General features: G+C 41.7%; 1 protein-coding gene and 1 long non-coding RNA gene across 2 annotated transcripts in view; both read right to left on the reverse strand.

Moving 5' to 3' along the window:
- Positions 1-1,138: 1,138 nt before the first annotated feature.
- Positions 1,139-8,124, reverse strand: LOC129821420 (uncharacterized). Its single transcript, XR_008754317.1, has 2 exons — positions 5,050-8,124; positions 1,139-4,804 (listed from the first exon to the last, which is right to left on the reverse strand). It is a non-coding gene; the product is annotated as an uncharacterized LOC129821420 (long non-coding RNA).
- A 1,708-nt stretch (positions 8,125-9,832) lies between these two features.
- Positions 9,833-15,113, reverse strand: part of clybl (citrate lyase beta like) — a 152,080-nt gene continuing 146,799 nt past the window's right edge. Inside the window, exon 8 of the mRNA XM_055879056.1 lies at positions 9,833-14,731. Coding sequence (XP_055735031.1) covers positions 14,636-14,731 — 96 coding nt within the window. The 3' untranslated portion in view covers positions 9,833-14,635. The remainder of the gene's footprint in view (positions 14,732-15,113) is intronic.

The following is a 15,113-nucleotide window of genomic DNA, read 5'->3' on the forward strand; positions in this document are numbered from 1 at the left end:
TAAAAACTGGTTGACTCAACATTGTTTCCACATTATTTCAACCCAAAAAAATCCATGTGACGACGTTGAATCAACGCATTAAACTGATTGGATTTGCAAAAAGTAATCAACGTAAGGGCATTTTGTCTGTTTTAATCCAACTTTTAATCTCAATCCAATGACATGGTACATTTTTTGTTGAGTTCACGTTGAATTCACGTTAGTTGACAACTCAACCCAATGTAAATCAAAACTAGACGTTGAACTGACATCTGGGCAAAGTGGGAAGGATCTCCACCAGATTTGTGTGGAACTATCGCGGCTGACACATCAGAGGCTGGGGCCTGAACGCTTCCCCTTCCCCGAAGAAGGTCAGTTTCAAAAGTGGAGAAAATCCTTCTCTCACAGCTGGAGAGGAGGAGAGGAGAGCAGGAACATCATTCTGGCAAACAAGAAAGAGGGGAGGATAAGAAACAGAGGGAGAGAGATAGACAAAACCAGGTAGAGAAAGGAGAGAGAGGGTGGCACAAACAGGTACGGGTGGCACAAAATAGGTAGAGAGATAAAGAGAGAGGGAGATAGCGAGAGAAATGAAGAGGCCGAAACAAAACAGAGCCAGACAGACAGAAACAACCAAAACCAAATAATGTCCAAATTCGCCAGCTGGGATGGTTGGTCAAATGAGCTTCGGTTTAAGCAGGGGCATTCCACCTCCAGAGGCAGGGATCTGACTGACTCCTTCATTGTGTCCCTCCTCTGTCGCTCATTGTGGGCCGTTTGCCAAGCGTGGTCCCTAAATAACTCCCTGTCTTCAACGGGGCTCTAATCCGGGGGCGATACGCACATAAACTAGTAGTGAAGAATCCCTGGCGCGAGTCAGGGCCACATTGCGTCACCAGGGCCATGCAGAGTGGAGGTGCAGCCTGGCCTCAAAGACTTAACATAGTAAACGTGCATCTGTGCCACTCAAATTAGTATGATATGTTATGTTTGGTATGGTTATACTGTATAAGAGAGAGAGTTACTTAAGCAAAAAATGAAAGGATAGTTGGTTGGTTGGAAAGGATGGGTGGGCGTATTACAGGAATTGTAACGGGTGACGCTCTCCTCATCCTCGGAAGAGGTGAGGAGAGAAGGATCTTCAGACCAAAACGCATGCTCAGGGAAATAAGCCATCTTTATTATAACAACGATGATGGCAAACACGAAACGAAACAAACACTTTCCAAACTACAAAATAACAAAACGACGTTGACGAAACCTGAACATAAACTTATATAACTAAACATAAACTTACGTACAGGAAACAGACGACATCGAAACGAAAACGAAACAAACAAACGCTACAGTCCAGTGTGGTACGAACAAACATACTGACACAGGAGACAATCACCCACAAACAAACAGTGAGAATGCCCTACCTAAATATGACTCTTAATTAGAGGCAAACGCAAACCACCTGCCTCTAATCAAGAGCCATACCAGGCAAACCGAAACCAACATAGAAACAGATAACATAGAATGCCCACCCAACCTCACGTCCTGACCAAATAACACACAAAAACTAACATAAATAGGTCAGGAACGTGACAGGAATGTCTAGCAAATTTACCATTAGCTATTTACTCCATTGGGGAGACCAGGGATGGCTGTAACCCTTTTAGCATTTTTGTCAATTTCTCAGAGATTGTTTAAGCTACCAAATTGAAAATGTGATATGAACAACTTACATCTGCCAAATGAAATCAAATTAAATTATATTAAATCGTATTTGTCACATGCTTTGAAAACAACAGGTGTAGACAGTGAAATCCTTACTTACAGGCCCTTCCCAACAACGCAGAGAAAAATAAAAATAAATAGAACAATTATAAAAATAATTACAGGGAATAAAATACACAATGAGTAACAATAATTTGGCTATAAAGTGCATTCGGAAAGTATTCAGACCTCTTGACTTCCACATTTTGTTACGATACAGCTTTATTATGAAATTTACTGAATACTACACACAATACCCCATAATGACAAAGATAAAAAAAAAATGCAAATGTATTCAAAATAAAAAACTGAAAAACCTTATTTACAGAAGTATTCAGACCCTTTGATATGATACTTGAAATTTGTCTACAACTTGATTGGAGTCCACCTGTGGTAAATTCAATTGATTGGACATGATTTGGAAAGGCTGTTTATATAAGGTCCCACAGTTGACAGTGCATGTCAGAGCAAAAACCAAGCCATGAGGTTGAAGGAATTGTCCATAGAGCCCTGAGACAGGATTGTGTCGAGGCACAGATCTGAGGAAGGGTACCAAAAAATGTCTGCAGCATTGAAGGTCCCCAAGAACACAGTTGCCTCTCATCATTCTTAAATGTAAGAAGTTTGGAAACACCAAGACTCTTCCTAGAGCTGGCCACCCGGACCAACTGCGCAATATGGGGAGAAGGGCCTTGGTCAGGGATGTGACCAAGAACCCAGTGGTCACTCTGACAGAACTCCAGAGTTCCTCTGTGGACATGGCAGAAACTTCCGAAAGGACATCCATCTCTGCAGCACTCCACCAATCAGGTCTTTATGGTAGAGTGGCCAGATGGAAGCCACTCTTCAGTAAAAAGCACATGACAGCCTGCTTGGAGTTTGACAAAAGGCACCTAAAGGACTCTCAGACAATGAGAAACAAGATTTGGTGGTCTGATGAAACCAAGAATTAACTCTTTGGCCTGAATGCCAGGTGTCATGTCTGGAGGAAACCTGGAACCATTCCTACGGTGAAGCATGGTGTTGGCAGCATCATGCTGCAGGAATGTTTTTCAGACTGGGAGACTAGTCAGGATGAAGGAAAACATGAAAACCAGTTCCAGAGCACTCAGGGCCTCAGACTGGGGCGAAGGTTCACCATCCAATAGGACAACAACCCTAAGCACACAGCCAAGACAACGCATCAGTGCTGCTAGCCATGCGGTAGCAGAGAGAACAGTCTATGACTTGGGTGACTGGAGTCTGATAATTCCTGGATTGCAGGGAGCTAGGCCCCATAGATGTACTGGGCCACACACACACACTACCCTCCAGGCGGTGATGCAGCCAGTCAAGATGCTCTCAATGGTGCAGATGTATAACTTCTTGAGGCTCTGAGGCCCCAAGCCAAATCTTTTCAGCCTCCTGAAGGGAAAGAGGCATTGTCGTGCCCTCTTCACGATTGTGTTGGTGTGTGTGGACCATGAGAATTCCTTAGTGATGTGGACACCGAGGAACTTGAAGCTCGCGACCTACTCTACTGCAGCCCCATCGATGTGGATGGTGTGTGCTCGGCCCTCCATTTCCTGTAGTCCACGATCAGCTCCTTTGTCTTGCTGACGTTGATGGAGAGGTTTTTGTCCTGACTTCCTCCCTGTAGACTCTCATTGTCGTCGGTGATCAGGCCTACCACCGTATTAATGATGGTGTTGGAGTTGTGTGCGGCCACGCAGTCATTGGTTAACAGGGAGTACAGGAAGGGACTAAGCACGCACCCCTGAGGAGCTCCCGTGTTGAGAGTCAGCGTGGCGGATGTGTTGTTGCCAACCCTCACAACCTGGGGGCAGCCCATCAGAAAATCCAGGATCCAGTTGCAGAGGGAGATGTTTAATCCCAGGGTCCTTAGCTTAGTGATGACCTTGGAGGGCACTCTGGTGTTGAACGCTAAGCTGTAGTCAATTAACAGAATTCTCACATAGGTGTTCCTTTTGTCCTGATGGGATAGGGCAGTGTGGAGCGCATTAGAGATCGTGTCATCTGTGGATCTGTTGGGCCGGTATGCGAATTGGAGTGGGTCCAGGGTGTCCTATCAAGATGATGATGGCCCTAATGCTGTGTCTCAGTTGGTCCCTCAGGTCACATAGGAGTGGACTGTCCCAATCAGAAGACTAATAGTGTAATTAGGCCATCCCCATTAGGGACCGGCACCTTTTGGCCCTTCCCTGACACTAGCGATGGTAAATGACAGCAGATCTTGCTAACGAACCCCACCGATCTTGGTGGCAAGGCATCATAGCAAGCAGAGCACATCCTCAACCAGACAGTCTTAGTTTAGAGGTGGTTGGTTATAAGTCATTTGATGTGGGTTTTTTTAAAAATATGTGCAAAGAGTCTAAGTAGTCAATTTGGGTTGGATTCGATTTAGGCTATAGACAGGCAGTTAGAGTAGGCATTAAATAGTATTTACAGAGACAGGAGGGATCTGTTAAGCATAGGCTACCTGGATAGAGGTGTGTGGGGTCACATCATATGAGTTAATTGGTGATCAGTGCCCTCGTATTGTCCTACAGAATACTTGCACCCTTGCCTTGAGCAATATGACTAATTGCACGGTAATTATTTAAGAGGTAAGGCAACGTAAGATTTGTGGCGTGGGATTCATGAATCGAGCTTAGCTGAATTCAGGCACATAGGCATAGCATGCTCGCTGCAAATTGGTCCTGGTACAAGTGGGTACATAGCATTCCGTCATTTCCCTACATTCTCTCAAACATTAAAATATACACCCAACCTCCTCCTTTATCGTTCTCACTGAGCGCATCATTATCGTTGTCAAAACTTGCGCGCTGGACGTGAACTCTCGGTGAAAGGGCTTCGGCAGGCGCGGCCCGGGGGAGCGGGCGAATGGAGGTGTTGGAGCGTGCGGCTGGCTGTCCGTGGCAGGGTTACCTCACCTCCTTACCCGGGAGGGCCCCTCAGGAACCCTCATTACGCCGGCATGTGGAGCATTGAGCTATGCGGGGAGGATGGTATAGGCGGCGGCGTCTCCTATCGCTCAAACCCGGACAATGGCAACCAGTGACAGCTAGGAAACGAAACACGATGGAAATAATAATAATAATAATAATAATAATAATATGAGCATGTTCGCTGATGAGACGACCGGATGTCAGTTATGCTTACTTATAGTGTGATGAGAGAGAGGCAATTGTCAACAAAAAAGTAACGTATTCAACATGAATAAATGATTATTAGCCGATAAGATATACAGTAAAAAAAATACTTTTAACCATTTTAACTAGAACACAAAACAAAATTGAATAGGCCTACCATGAATATAGGCCGACCTCTGGCAGCTCTCATTTTATCTTGGCGAAATTCCTCCACGGATGAAATAATAGAAGTTTATGAAAGTAGGCTAGTTTTGGACTTAGGCCTAAATATTTAAAGTCCCCAAAATAGTAGTTTAAGTAAGCCTATATGAAATACATTCGCCCATATCACCCTAAAGGTCTAATCAAACCAATATCCCGAGTATCAATGATTCGGTTTGTGTTGATAGACTACAACATTTGACGACGCACAGAACTCCTGAAGTTTGATCCAAACTTCGCTGCTGCATACTGTGCTGGCGACTCAGAGGGCAAGTGGAGCTTCATTAAGTGCATCCCCATTTACTTTAGTTCCCCTCGGAGAACGCTCCATAGAGGGTGCATTAGTGTCAGTTACCTGTCATTTTTGAAAACCACACACACAATATAGCCAAGAGATGTTTTGAAAATGTCACTGCGCTGTTGGTTATAGGCTAAACTCGTTCTTCACACATTCTCTCCGAATGTAGTTTGTAGGCCTACCCATATTAAATTACCAATCATTCTCACCACTGACAATGGCTTACTTGCAACGAAATATTAATAAGTTAGTCCCCGAGCGACATGGTCCACAAAGTCATTTCACAGCTATTTAGATGTAACATTTCAAATATTGCAATATGTCAATAATGTTGCAATAAATTGTTTTTGTCATTATTAAATGCCTAATTAATTGATTAAATGAACTGCACTGCCCATTTTAGCCCCCCGAAAATGTCACCCTCTCACATTAACACATCGTTGGAGTCTACATTTTGACGTTCCACAACGGTACAACTTTCTCACACAGACAACTGTAGGCTGCTGTAGCAAGTGTTCGTGTAAAGAGTAGCCTATCACCGTTCTAATGAATTGAGGTATGTTAGAAATACAGGGGACAATTTGTTCATTCTGTCCCGTCAGTTATCTATAACTAGTAGAGCTGCATACCTGGGCTGTCATAACACCATGTTACACGTGAACGGAAACGAACAATAATAAGTGCAAGTGTTGTATTGACACTGAGAACAATTGCTTTTGCAAACAACAAAAAAACACGGACAATTGAGCAGGTCTACTTTACATGCAGGCATATGTTGACATTGTGAATCAAAATGAGCAATGAAAGGTAACCTTAATGTTAATTTAAAGTGTTGTATTAAACGGTTGTATTAAACGAAAACATGACATCAAAGAAGAAAAAACACCTCAAAAGCTTAACTAGTGTATGGACAATGTGGCAATTCTTTCACACTTTTGAAGTAGAGGCTGTATAGACCATAGTATCTCTTGAGATAAGTGTCCTTGACTCCTTCTTTCACATAAAGCAAGTACGCTTGTCATGAATGTAAGAAAATGAATACAATATGAAGTGCCAGTGCTGGGTTATCGTGTTTTAATTGGATTACCATACATAATGACGTATACTTCTCGAATCCTGAAGTAGGTCCTAAGACTAGACACACAAGGACACGCGCGATTATATATTTTTTAAATCGACAATAAATGTAATGAATCATGTACAAAACAACAAACATATTCTCTTAGGGAAATGTGTTCCGCGACGAATAACGCGTTTATAACCTTGTAGCAAATGGTTTTTGCATTGTGTGAGAATAGATTTTTATCATTCCGTTTCTGACATGCAGAAGAAAAAAAATTCCATCTAACCAACAAGCTAATTGAATTACGGAGGCAAAACAACAGTAAACAGTTTGGGTCATCTTTGATTTGAAATGAAGAAAATTAGTATATACATAAGAAATTTGTCCTCAAACAGCTGATTCGCCCAACTTAAAATATATATTTTTGAAATCATTCTGACAAGAATTATTTGTTGTCAGGAAAGGTTATCGCTGTTGCTAAGTAGAGTCCATGTTTCCCTTTCTGTAAGGGCGTGGATCTCTCCCATCTCACAACTTAAAGGAAAATTCCACCCTTTTGGTATTTAAATAAATGTTAAAGAAAATATATTTGTTTCATTAGCCAATTGTTTTGCATGTCAGCAAGATATAGAACGTTCAAAATACAGCCAGTATGATGCATAATACCAGTTGTATTTCTGTATTTTGAAAGTTATATATCTTGAAAACGTGATTGCTGACATGCAAAACATTTTGGGAATATATCAACAATTGACTAATGAAACAAATACCAAAAGATAGTTTTGGGGTGGAGTTTTCCCTCTAAGGCCTATAGCCGACGGTCATCGTGTATTATAAATAGCCTAACTTGCAAACTTGAAATACATGAATGGTCATAATACCCATGGATCCAGTAGAATTAAGCGGAACTTCTCCATAAACATTCCATTCATTTCCCTATAGACTTATTGTCCATGGAACAATGCGAGGCATGTCACAAGTCAGTCACCATCACACTGCAGTTGGACGTCCTCCTAAAATAATAAACGATTTAGTCAACATTCAAGAGTTGGACAAGCATGAAAACCACGATAGCAGGGTTCAAGAAATTAGGGATGAAATTAAGCCTTCACTCAAGAGTTCCCTAAAAACACCCCGTCTGTCTGTCGCCCAAATACTGACGAGTGCTAACAAACACGACAGCGAGTGGAAATGAGCTAGAACAGGCAACACAAACTCGAACTGGGAACCCGGGGACGGAGGGAGAGTTGGAATGTGATTGTTGGCTGAGCATCTCGCTGTCTGTGTTCACGCAGTTGCGGTAATAACAAGGTGCGCAGGTGCCCATGTGCGCGCCAGGCCTTCACCTGTTCCTAAAGGAGTGCACCGTTTTGCTAATAGCTGATACACATTTCAGACGGAATATGCGGCAAGTTAGGCCTACGTATACAAAATATTACGTTAATTTGACCTCCTTTCAAACAGACCCTTATTTACCACTTATTATTTATAAATGTCAGGGAGTAACAGGCAAATTGGGAGGGGAGGGGGGGTTAAACCATGGGGGCAGTTTGCAGTACAAATGATGGAGGTGTTAAACAATGGAAGTGTTAATACATTTACCTGCAAAAAAAAGCATAGAACCATTCACACAGACCTGATACCTGCATTTTGGTTACAGTGTTAGAGACAATTTCAGGAATCATGACCAAAGGTAGCTTTTGTTTTTTTACCCATTTTTTTTTTTTTTTTTTACCCCTAGCCCTTTCAGATATAAGAAAAAGCTGGTCTAAAAATGCAGGCCTGGTAAATGAATGGGATTTAGGTCTGCGTATGAAAGGGATATTAGAAAGTCAGTGATATTGTCAATAATGTCATTCACATGTAAAACCAGCAAGTGACCAAAGAAACACCATGATCAACCCATTATCATGTCGTCCGTATCCATTCATTAATTTGTGAAGACCAACACCATTAGACATCTTAAACCTACATTGCATTCATGTTCAAATTAAGGAACCTGACATATAGGCTAATTTAATTTTGAAACAGCTAAATAAAATGCAGAGAACATTTATAAATTGAACCAGAAACCGAAACAGTGACAGGTGAAGTCGGAAATGTAAGTTGAAATATTGTCAAGTTTTGAAGGTCCCTTGGGATAGGCCCATGTCAGGAAACAGCGTCACTAAACAAACAACACTTTCCACCTCCAAAGTTATTGAGCGTTCCATGAAAGGGCCTCCAGATCTGACAAGCAATATAACCGCTGCTACACCGAGCTCCAACATATTAAAATGAAAAGTTGGAGGGACTTTGTCACACTGTAACGACTCATTACCATTGGCCCCGACACCCTGACTCGGTTTATTAGCCTCCTAGCAACTGCAGACAAAGAGGCCAGGTTTTAGCGGGATCCGCCTGGGCCGGGCTTGCCTTTGATCTGTGCCCGTTAAGGAGAGGGGAGTCAGTGCCCGAGCACCCGGGTGTTGGTCCGCAGAGAGAGGGTCCCTACCCCATTGAAGTTGAAATGTAAAATGGTTAATGTTAGGGTAGGGGTTAAGATTCGGATTTAGGATACCGACGTCCCAAGGATCCCGGATAGCACTAACCGCAGTGGTGGACTGGTCTGTCCCAATCATGCGAATTTCATAAGTCGCTCGCAGTACATTGAAGGGGTCATTAGCTTTCACCGAAACACAATGACAGACAAATAGGCTACAATTATACAATTATTAAGATAAAAACTTAGATCTGATAATTTTCTGATAAATTATTATTTGGTAGCCTATGAAATAGCCAATTCAGAAAGTGCAGTCACTTTTAGAACATTTTGTACACAATGATACCGGATTTCAGCCGCCTCGCTCATGTCTCTCTGTCTGCCTCTGCTGCACTGACTGACATTTATTTATTCACAGACAATAGGCCTCTCCAAATGAAGTTAGTGATGCTAAAGCACTAGAGACTATTGTAGATTGATACCATAGGCCTTATTTAATATTGCGAATACCATTTTCAATAGAGATCTAACAATGAAAGTGTAGGCCTAGTAATATTTATTAAACGTGCCTACAACAAACATGAACAAACAAAACAAACACACATTTTATAGACTATTTATGAACGTTTTTTAATTTGGAAGATACATTATTTAATGGAAAATAGGTTATTATATTTATAGGCTACTATCAAACTATTTTAAATTGAACGAGCATTAGTAAATCACATTAGTTTTTTTAGGGCTTTTTTGGGACTTAGTTCTTTAAAATGCGTTCAAAAATCAAACATCAATTTCCGTTTTCTGTATATGTTTCCACAATGGGTCGATTATCTTACATCCTAGCTTGTCTCATATGGGCCATTTCATGAAAATCATACAAATTATTTGAAAAAGAAAACATTTTACACTGTCACACCTACACGCCCATCACACACATTTTGAACCAAGAGTCTTCATGTAAAAACAATATTCCAGTAATTATTCATCAATTTAAAACTCTTGATTAATATAAACACAGATACATTGACATTTTTCCAAAATACAAATAACATGAAAAAACGAAAACCTTATCATTATGTTCAAATAGGCTACTTCTAAATGGAAATATTTTTCGAGCCTTCAAAATGTAAAAAAAAGACAATTATCTCTGCAAAAATTACATCAAATGAGAACTTTAACCGACTCACTTACAGATGAAAATGAGAGAGACAGGTGTAATAGTAGGCTAGTCTTCTCAGGAGACTTCTTATAGTATCTCAAAAGAGTTGATACTGAAAAAAGGCAGCCCTGCAGTAAATGATAGGAAATCTGAATACAGTCTAATTGGAGAGTTAACGAGTTAAATCACATTACATGTAACATTGCCTCATCAACTCATCATTATGCTACAAATGCCTCAAAATCACTTTATTAAGACTTTAATTGTCAAACTGTGTGGTCAAAGACTCTAGTGTCTATTATTTACACTAGTTGTTTTATTGCATGGGAATGCTCTTTTGTGGAAATTAATGTGTTGCATATTGTCATTAGCACACTATTAAAATAACGAAGTCCGTATTTGGGCAAATCTTCGCCATTAGCCACCCGGGTACCATCAAGATTAATGGAAAAATATGTAAAACATTTCATTTAAAATGTTCATCTGACATTGTTTTGCAAGCATGTTCTCTTCTCTGTCATATGGTCATAATTGATGAAAGCGATCTCGATCAACATAACTGGGGCTATGAAAACAGCCTCCCAGCCTAATGGATTCCCATCTCCATTTTGTTGAGTGAGGTTATAATCGTGTTAATTGCAATTGACTCTCTCTGGGAATACCAGCAAAATATATTTAAACACATCTGTCATTGCCAGGGCTGAGAAGATTATGTCAGTTCCATTAAAGACATGTCTTGGTGAATTACACTGGATAGATAGGCAGGAGTGATGGAGGGACATTTAATAAATGCAATCACACACCAAAATTACAACCAGTGGTAAGTTAAACAGTGTGAAACAAGGTAGCCCTAAAGGTAGGATTGATTTGTCTGACTAAACTTTCAGACAGGTCAATGGCCGAAGCCACCTGACCTGAAAAAGGGTACTGTTGCATATTGTAGCCCGGAATACAAACTGAATAACACTCCATTTCACTCCCGTTAAACTTCAGTTAAACATAATGGATTCAGTTCGGATCCCAGACTATACGGTTATTGTACTGAGACGGAAACACATAGCGACGTTTCAACACCAGGTGGATCTCCATACCCCCTTGACCTGCAACTCAGATCCAAATGTCTCCAACAATGCTGTGTACACATAGGCTTGAATGGCAGGCCTATTCTGCAGCCAAGTATAATTTGATGTGCTATGACAATGCTGTCAATATTGTGCTAAGACAGTCCATTGAATTAATATCTGTTTTATACTTCCACCGAAGGGGTGACATGGGTGGAGAATAGCCCCACCAGATATAGCCGTTCCTGGGCACAGACACAGGGCACAGACAGGGTAGCATGGAACTCTGGTACAGGCCAAACAACTTGATAGGCTGCTGTATTCAGAGAATTGATGGGTTATGCCACTCGGGGTTGAATTTTGGGGGTGCATGCCTGGGGGTGCTGGGCACGTTTATGATACAGTATAAATGTGGGAACACCCAGTGCCATTGGAAATGTCAACATTGGTCTCTCCCACTGCTTCAGGGTCTCCCCAAGAAACAATGCATCATTTAAACATGTCAAGAAGTTTTACCGTATGGCCAATGCTCTTCTAGAAAACGACATTTTCTAAACACACAGAACCAAGTTTATGTGTCATATTCCCATTCATAGTTGAGGCTCGGACAAACATATACATAACAGTTATATTAAGCTTTCAGAACAGCCTGTCCTTTTGGGACTATATTTCTTTGTAAGAAATGGAAATGATTAAACGACTATATTTGAACACATGCAGGTCTGCTTTTAAGACATTAGCTGTCACACTCAAGTCCCACCAAAACTACACTTGCATTAGTCACACTCAGGCCTCCCAAACACACGCACACACTTCAGAGGGGGTTCCCTAAGCCACTTTGTGGAATAAGCAGAAGTCAACTCCGGACGCTTCTGTCGCCCAATCATAGCGACCGAATCGCAGGTGGAAAATGAGAGGCAAAAACAAGCAGAACACCATGACAAGATCACAACTAAATGAGAGCGATAGGCAAAATAAGTGAGAAGGAGTGAGAAAGAGGTGTGAGGGTGACAGAGAGAGATATGTGGCCAAATGCCAAGGAGACAGCTCATTGTTGTTTTTTTTGGCTGGGCACAGTGGTGGCTTCAATCTTTTTGTCTGGCTTTGGGCTGGTACAGACCTGAGAGCCCGCTCCAGACACAATAGATCATACAGCAGCAAGTCACACACACCCACCCACACCGTACTGCCTGTTCATTACCATGGCCACCAATGGCACCATTAACCATTCAACACATTATGCCTCAGTTCCCAGTTAGTGGCTGTGTAACAGCAGTTAGAAAAGGAACCTGACGACAAGAAGGAGAGAAGTAAAAACAGAGAAATACGGACAATTGTTCATTTTTTATTTCGCGATAAATGGGTCAACGTGTGTGTGAGAGAATATGTGTTTGTGTATGATACACAGAGCGAGACATGTATTTACATGTTAGTGAGCGTTTGAATCCGTGGTTTGTATGCATCTCTGGTGCGGAGGTCAGCGAGGGCCTGGTGCCCAGTTCAATCGTATTAATACGGCCCCTTCAAGGAGAACACCGGCCCCCAGTCCACACACAAAGACCTCAGCTTTACTGACAGGACTGAAGCAAAATCTCAGATTGTTGCTATAACTAAATGTGCTAAGGCTCTTTAGCAAACAGAGCTTTGATGTGGGGCTGAGTGCTGGGGCCCGAAGGAGTGTGTCTGTGTGTGTGTGTGTGAGTGAGTGAGTGTGTGCCCACAGTGCCCAGCCTGAATGGAAGAACAACAGTGTCTTGTGTTTGTTTAGCCTTTCCCCCAGCTGGACCCTGGAGGTGGGTGAGCATCTGTCGTGACCCAGGAGAGGCAGGAGGCACACGCACACCCACGCACTGCCAAAAAGTGCCCGCACCCCTAGTGTAACCCTGGACGCTCCATTACCACATGAAAAAAATAGTATAGTTTACTACAGTATAAACACTGTTGTATTGGGGCTGCAGGTAGCCTAGGGGCGGCAGGTGGCCTAGTGGTTAGAGCGTTTGACCTGTAACCGAAAGGTTGCAAGATCGAATCCACGAGCTGACAAGGTAAAAATCTGTTGTTCTGCCCCTGTTAACAGTTAACAGTTAACCCACTGTTCCTAGGCTGTCATTGACAATAAGAATTTGTTCTTAACTGACTTGCCTAGTTAAATAAAGGTAAAATAAATAATAATAATAAAACATATATAGTAATTGCAGACTGTAATGATGTTGCGGACTGTACTGTGGTACCTACTGTTTACTGTAGTATATGCTATAGTAATTACTGTAGTGTTTTAGCAGACTGTAGTATTTACTGTGGTGTTTTTGCAGACATTAATGAAGTATTTACCATAGTGCTTTTGTTTTATGATCTTTGACATATAAGTGGGGATCTTCTCCTTGAGGAAACCTATTAGGCAAATACTAAAAGAGCACTAAAAGAGCACATTTTGTAACCTGTAACCATATAACCTGTATGTAGGTTGGACTGGGGTCTGAACAGATATTTCATAGCTTCTGCTCTTTCCTATAACGTGTAGGGAACACAATATAGTCTATACTTGGCATGTAGGTTTCTCACTTATGGGTGGCGGGAGGGGAATGGGGAGGGTATAGGCAATTAAATACTGTAGTATTACTGTAGTAGTTTTGCTGACTTTACTGTAGTGTTTTTGCAGACTGTAGTATACTGCAGTATTTACTATAGTATTCTACAGTATAATACAACATTCTATAGTAAGTACTACACACGATCGAGGGATACTACAGATTCTACAGGATACAACAGTTCACTACATCATTCTATAGTAAGTACTGTAGTATTCTATAGTAAACTGTAGTAGTTTTCATGTGGGTTACCATTGAAACAACTGCAATTCTTAAATAGTATTTTCACAACCATCGTGCCAACCCTAACTTTAATGTGCTGGCATGGATATTTTCTTCTCAAATTGCCCTTTCCAGCATGGTTCCAGAAACTATGGTGCATGTGCAACCAGGCCAGCGCAGTGCAGCGCCGTTTGGCACAGTCAGTAGTATGAAAAGTGTAAAATAATATCCTGCTTGACAACATTAACATCAGTCTAAAACATCGACCTTAAACCTGTCATTCTTACCACAAAGACACCGTAGGATATGAATATCAAACATTTGGTGCTTTATCAGTGAACAAATTAATCAAATGCATTTTATTTATCAACAATAATCAATTTAATTTAAATAAAACAACAAAAAAATTCAACATCAATAACATCTAGAATTCAAGTGACTATTACACCAGGCCAGTGCAAAGTTTCTGAAATGTTGGTGCTTTGTACCAGCTGACAAACCTGTCTGGTCGAAGAGTTTGGGGTGTCCGGTGGTATCCAGTCACCTCTCGCTAATGCCAGGGTATACATAAAAGTGACACTTATCACCATCTCTCAACTTGTCTAGTTTTTCCGTCCCCTCATTTCACTCCTCTGTTCTTTCCTCCCCCATATCTTCTTCCAGAGTGCCTCACATCCCCGTGACGGCAGCAGCTAGCGTTACGATGTTCTGAGCCTGCTTCACTGAGGGCATGTCGATCATACTGCCCCGGAAGTTGAAGGCACCCTGGAGACAGGGAGAAGAGGTCAGTGGAGAATACTGGAGAAGCTAGTGTGCATCCCATATACCTTTCAAGTATATGGAAACTCCCTCTAGTCCATGCCTACACCAATCCAATGCTTTTAATACTTGTTTGGGAGTAGTGAACGAGTGCACACTCAGGAGGAAGGAGAGATTATTGGGACTCAACAGAGAATGCAGCTTCCTTATCTCCTCCCCTTCATCTGGACTGGTTGGAAAATACTTGACAGGTAAAAACATTTTGTGGAAGCTCATCACTAGGTTGGCTTGCACTTGGTTAGATCGTTTCAGATTGGGCCAACAAAGTAGAGGAGGCAAGGAATTAAAGAAGACCCAATGTGTAAGCACTGGGGGGGGATCCTAACTT

Source organism: Salvelinus fontinalis, chromosome 23, assembly GCF_029448725.1.
Source record: "Salvelinus fontinalis isolate EN_2023a chromosome 23, ASM2944872v1, whole genome shotgun sequence".
Taxonomy (NCBI): domain Eukaryota; kingdom Metazoa; phylum Chordata; class Actinopteri; order Salmoniformes; family Salmonidae; genus Salvelinus; species Salvelinus fontinalis.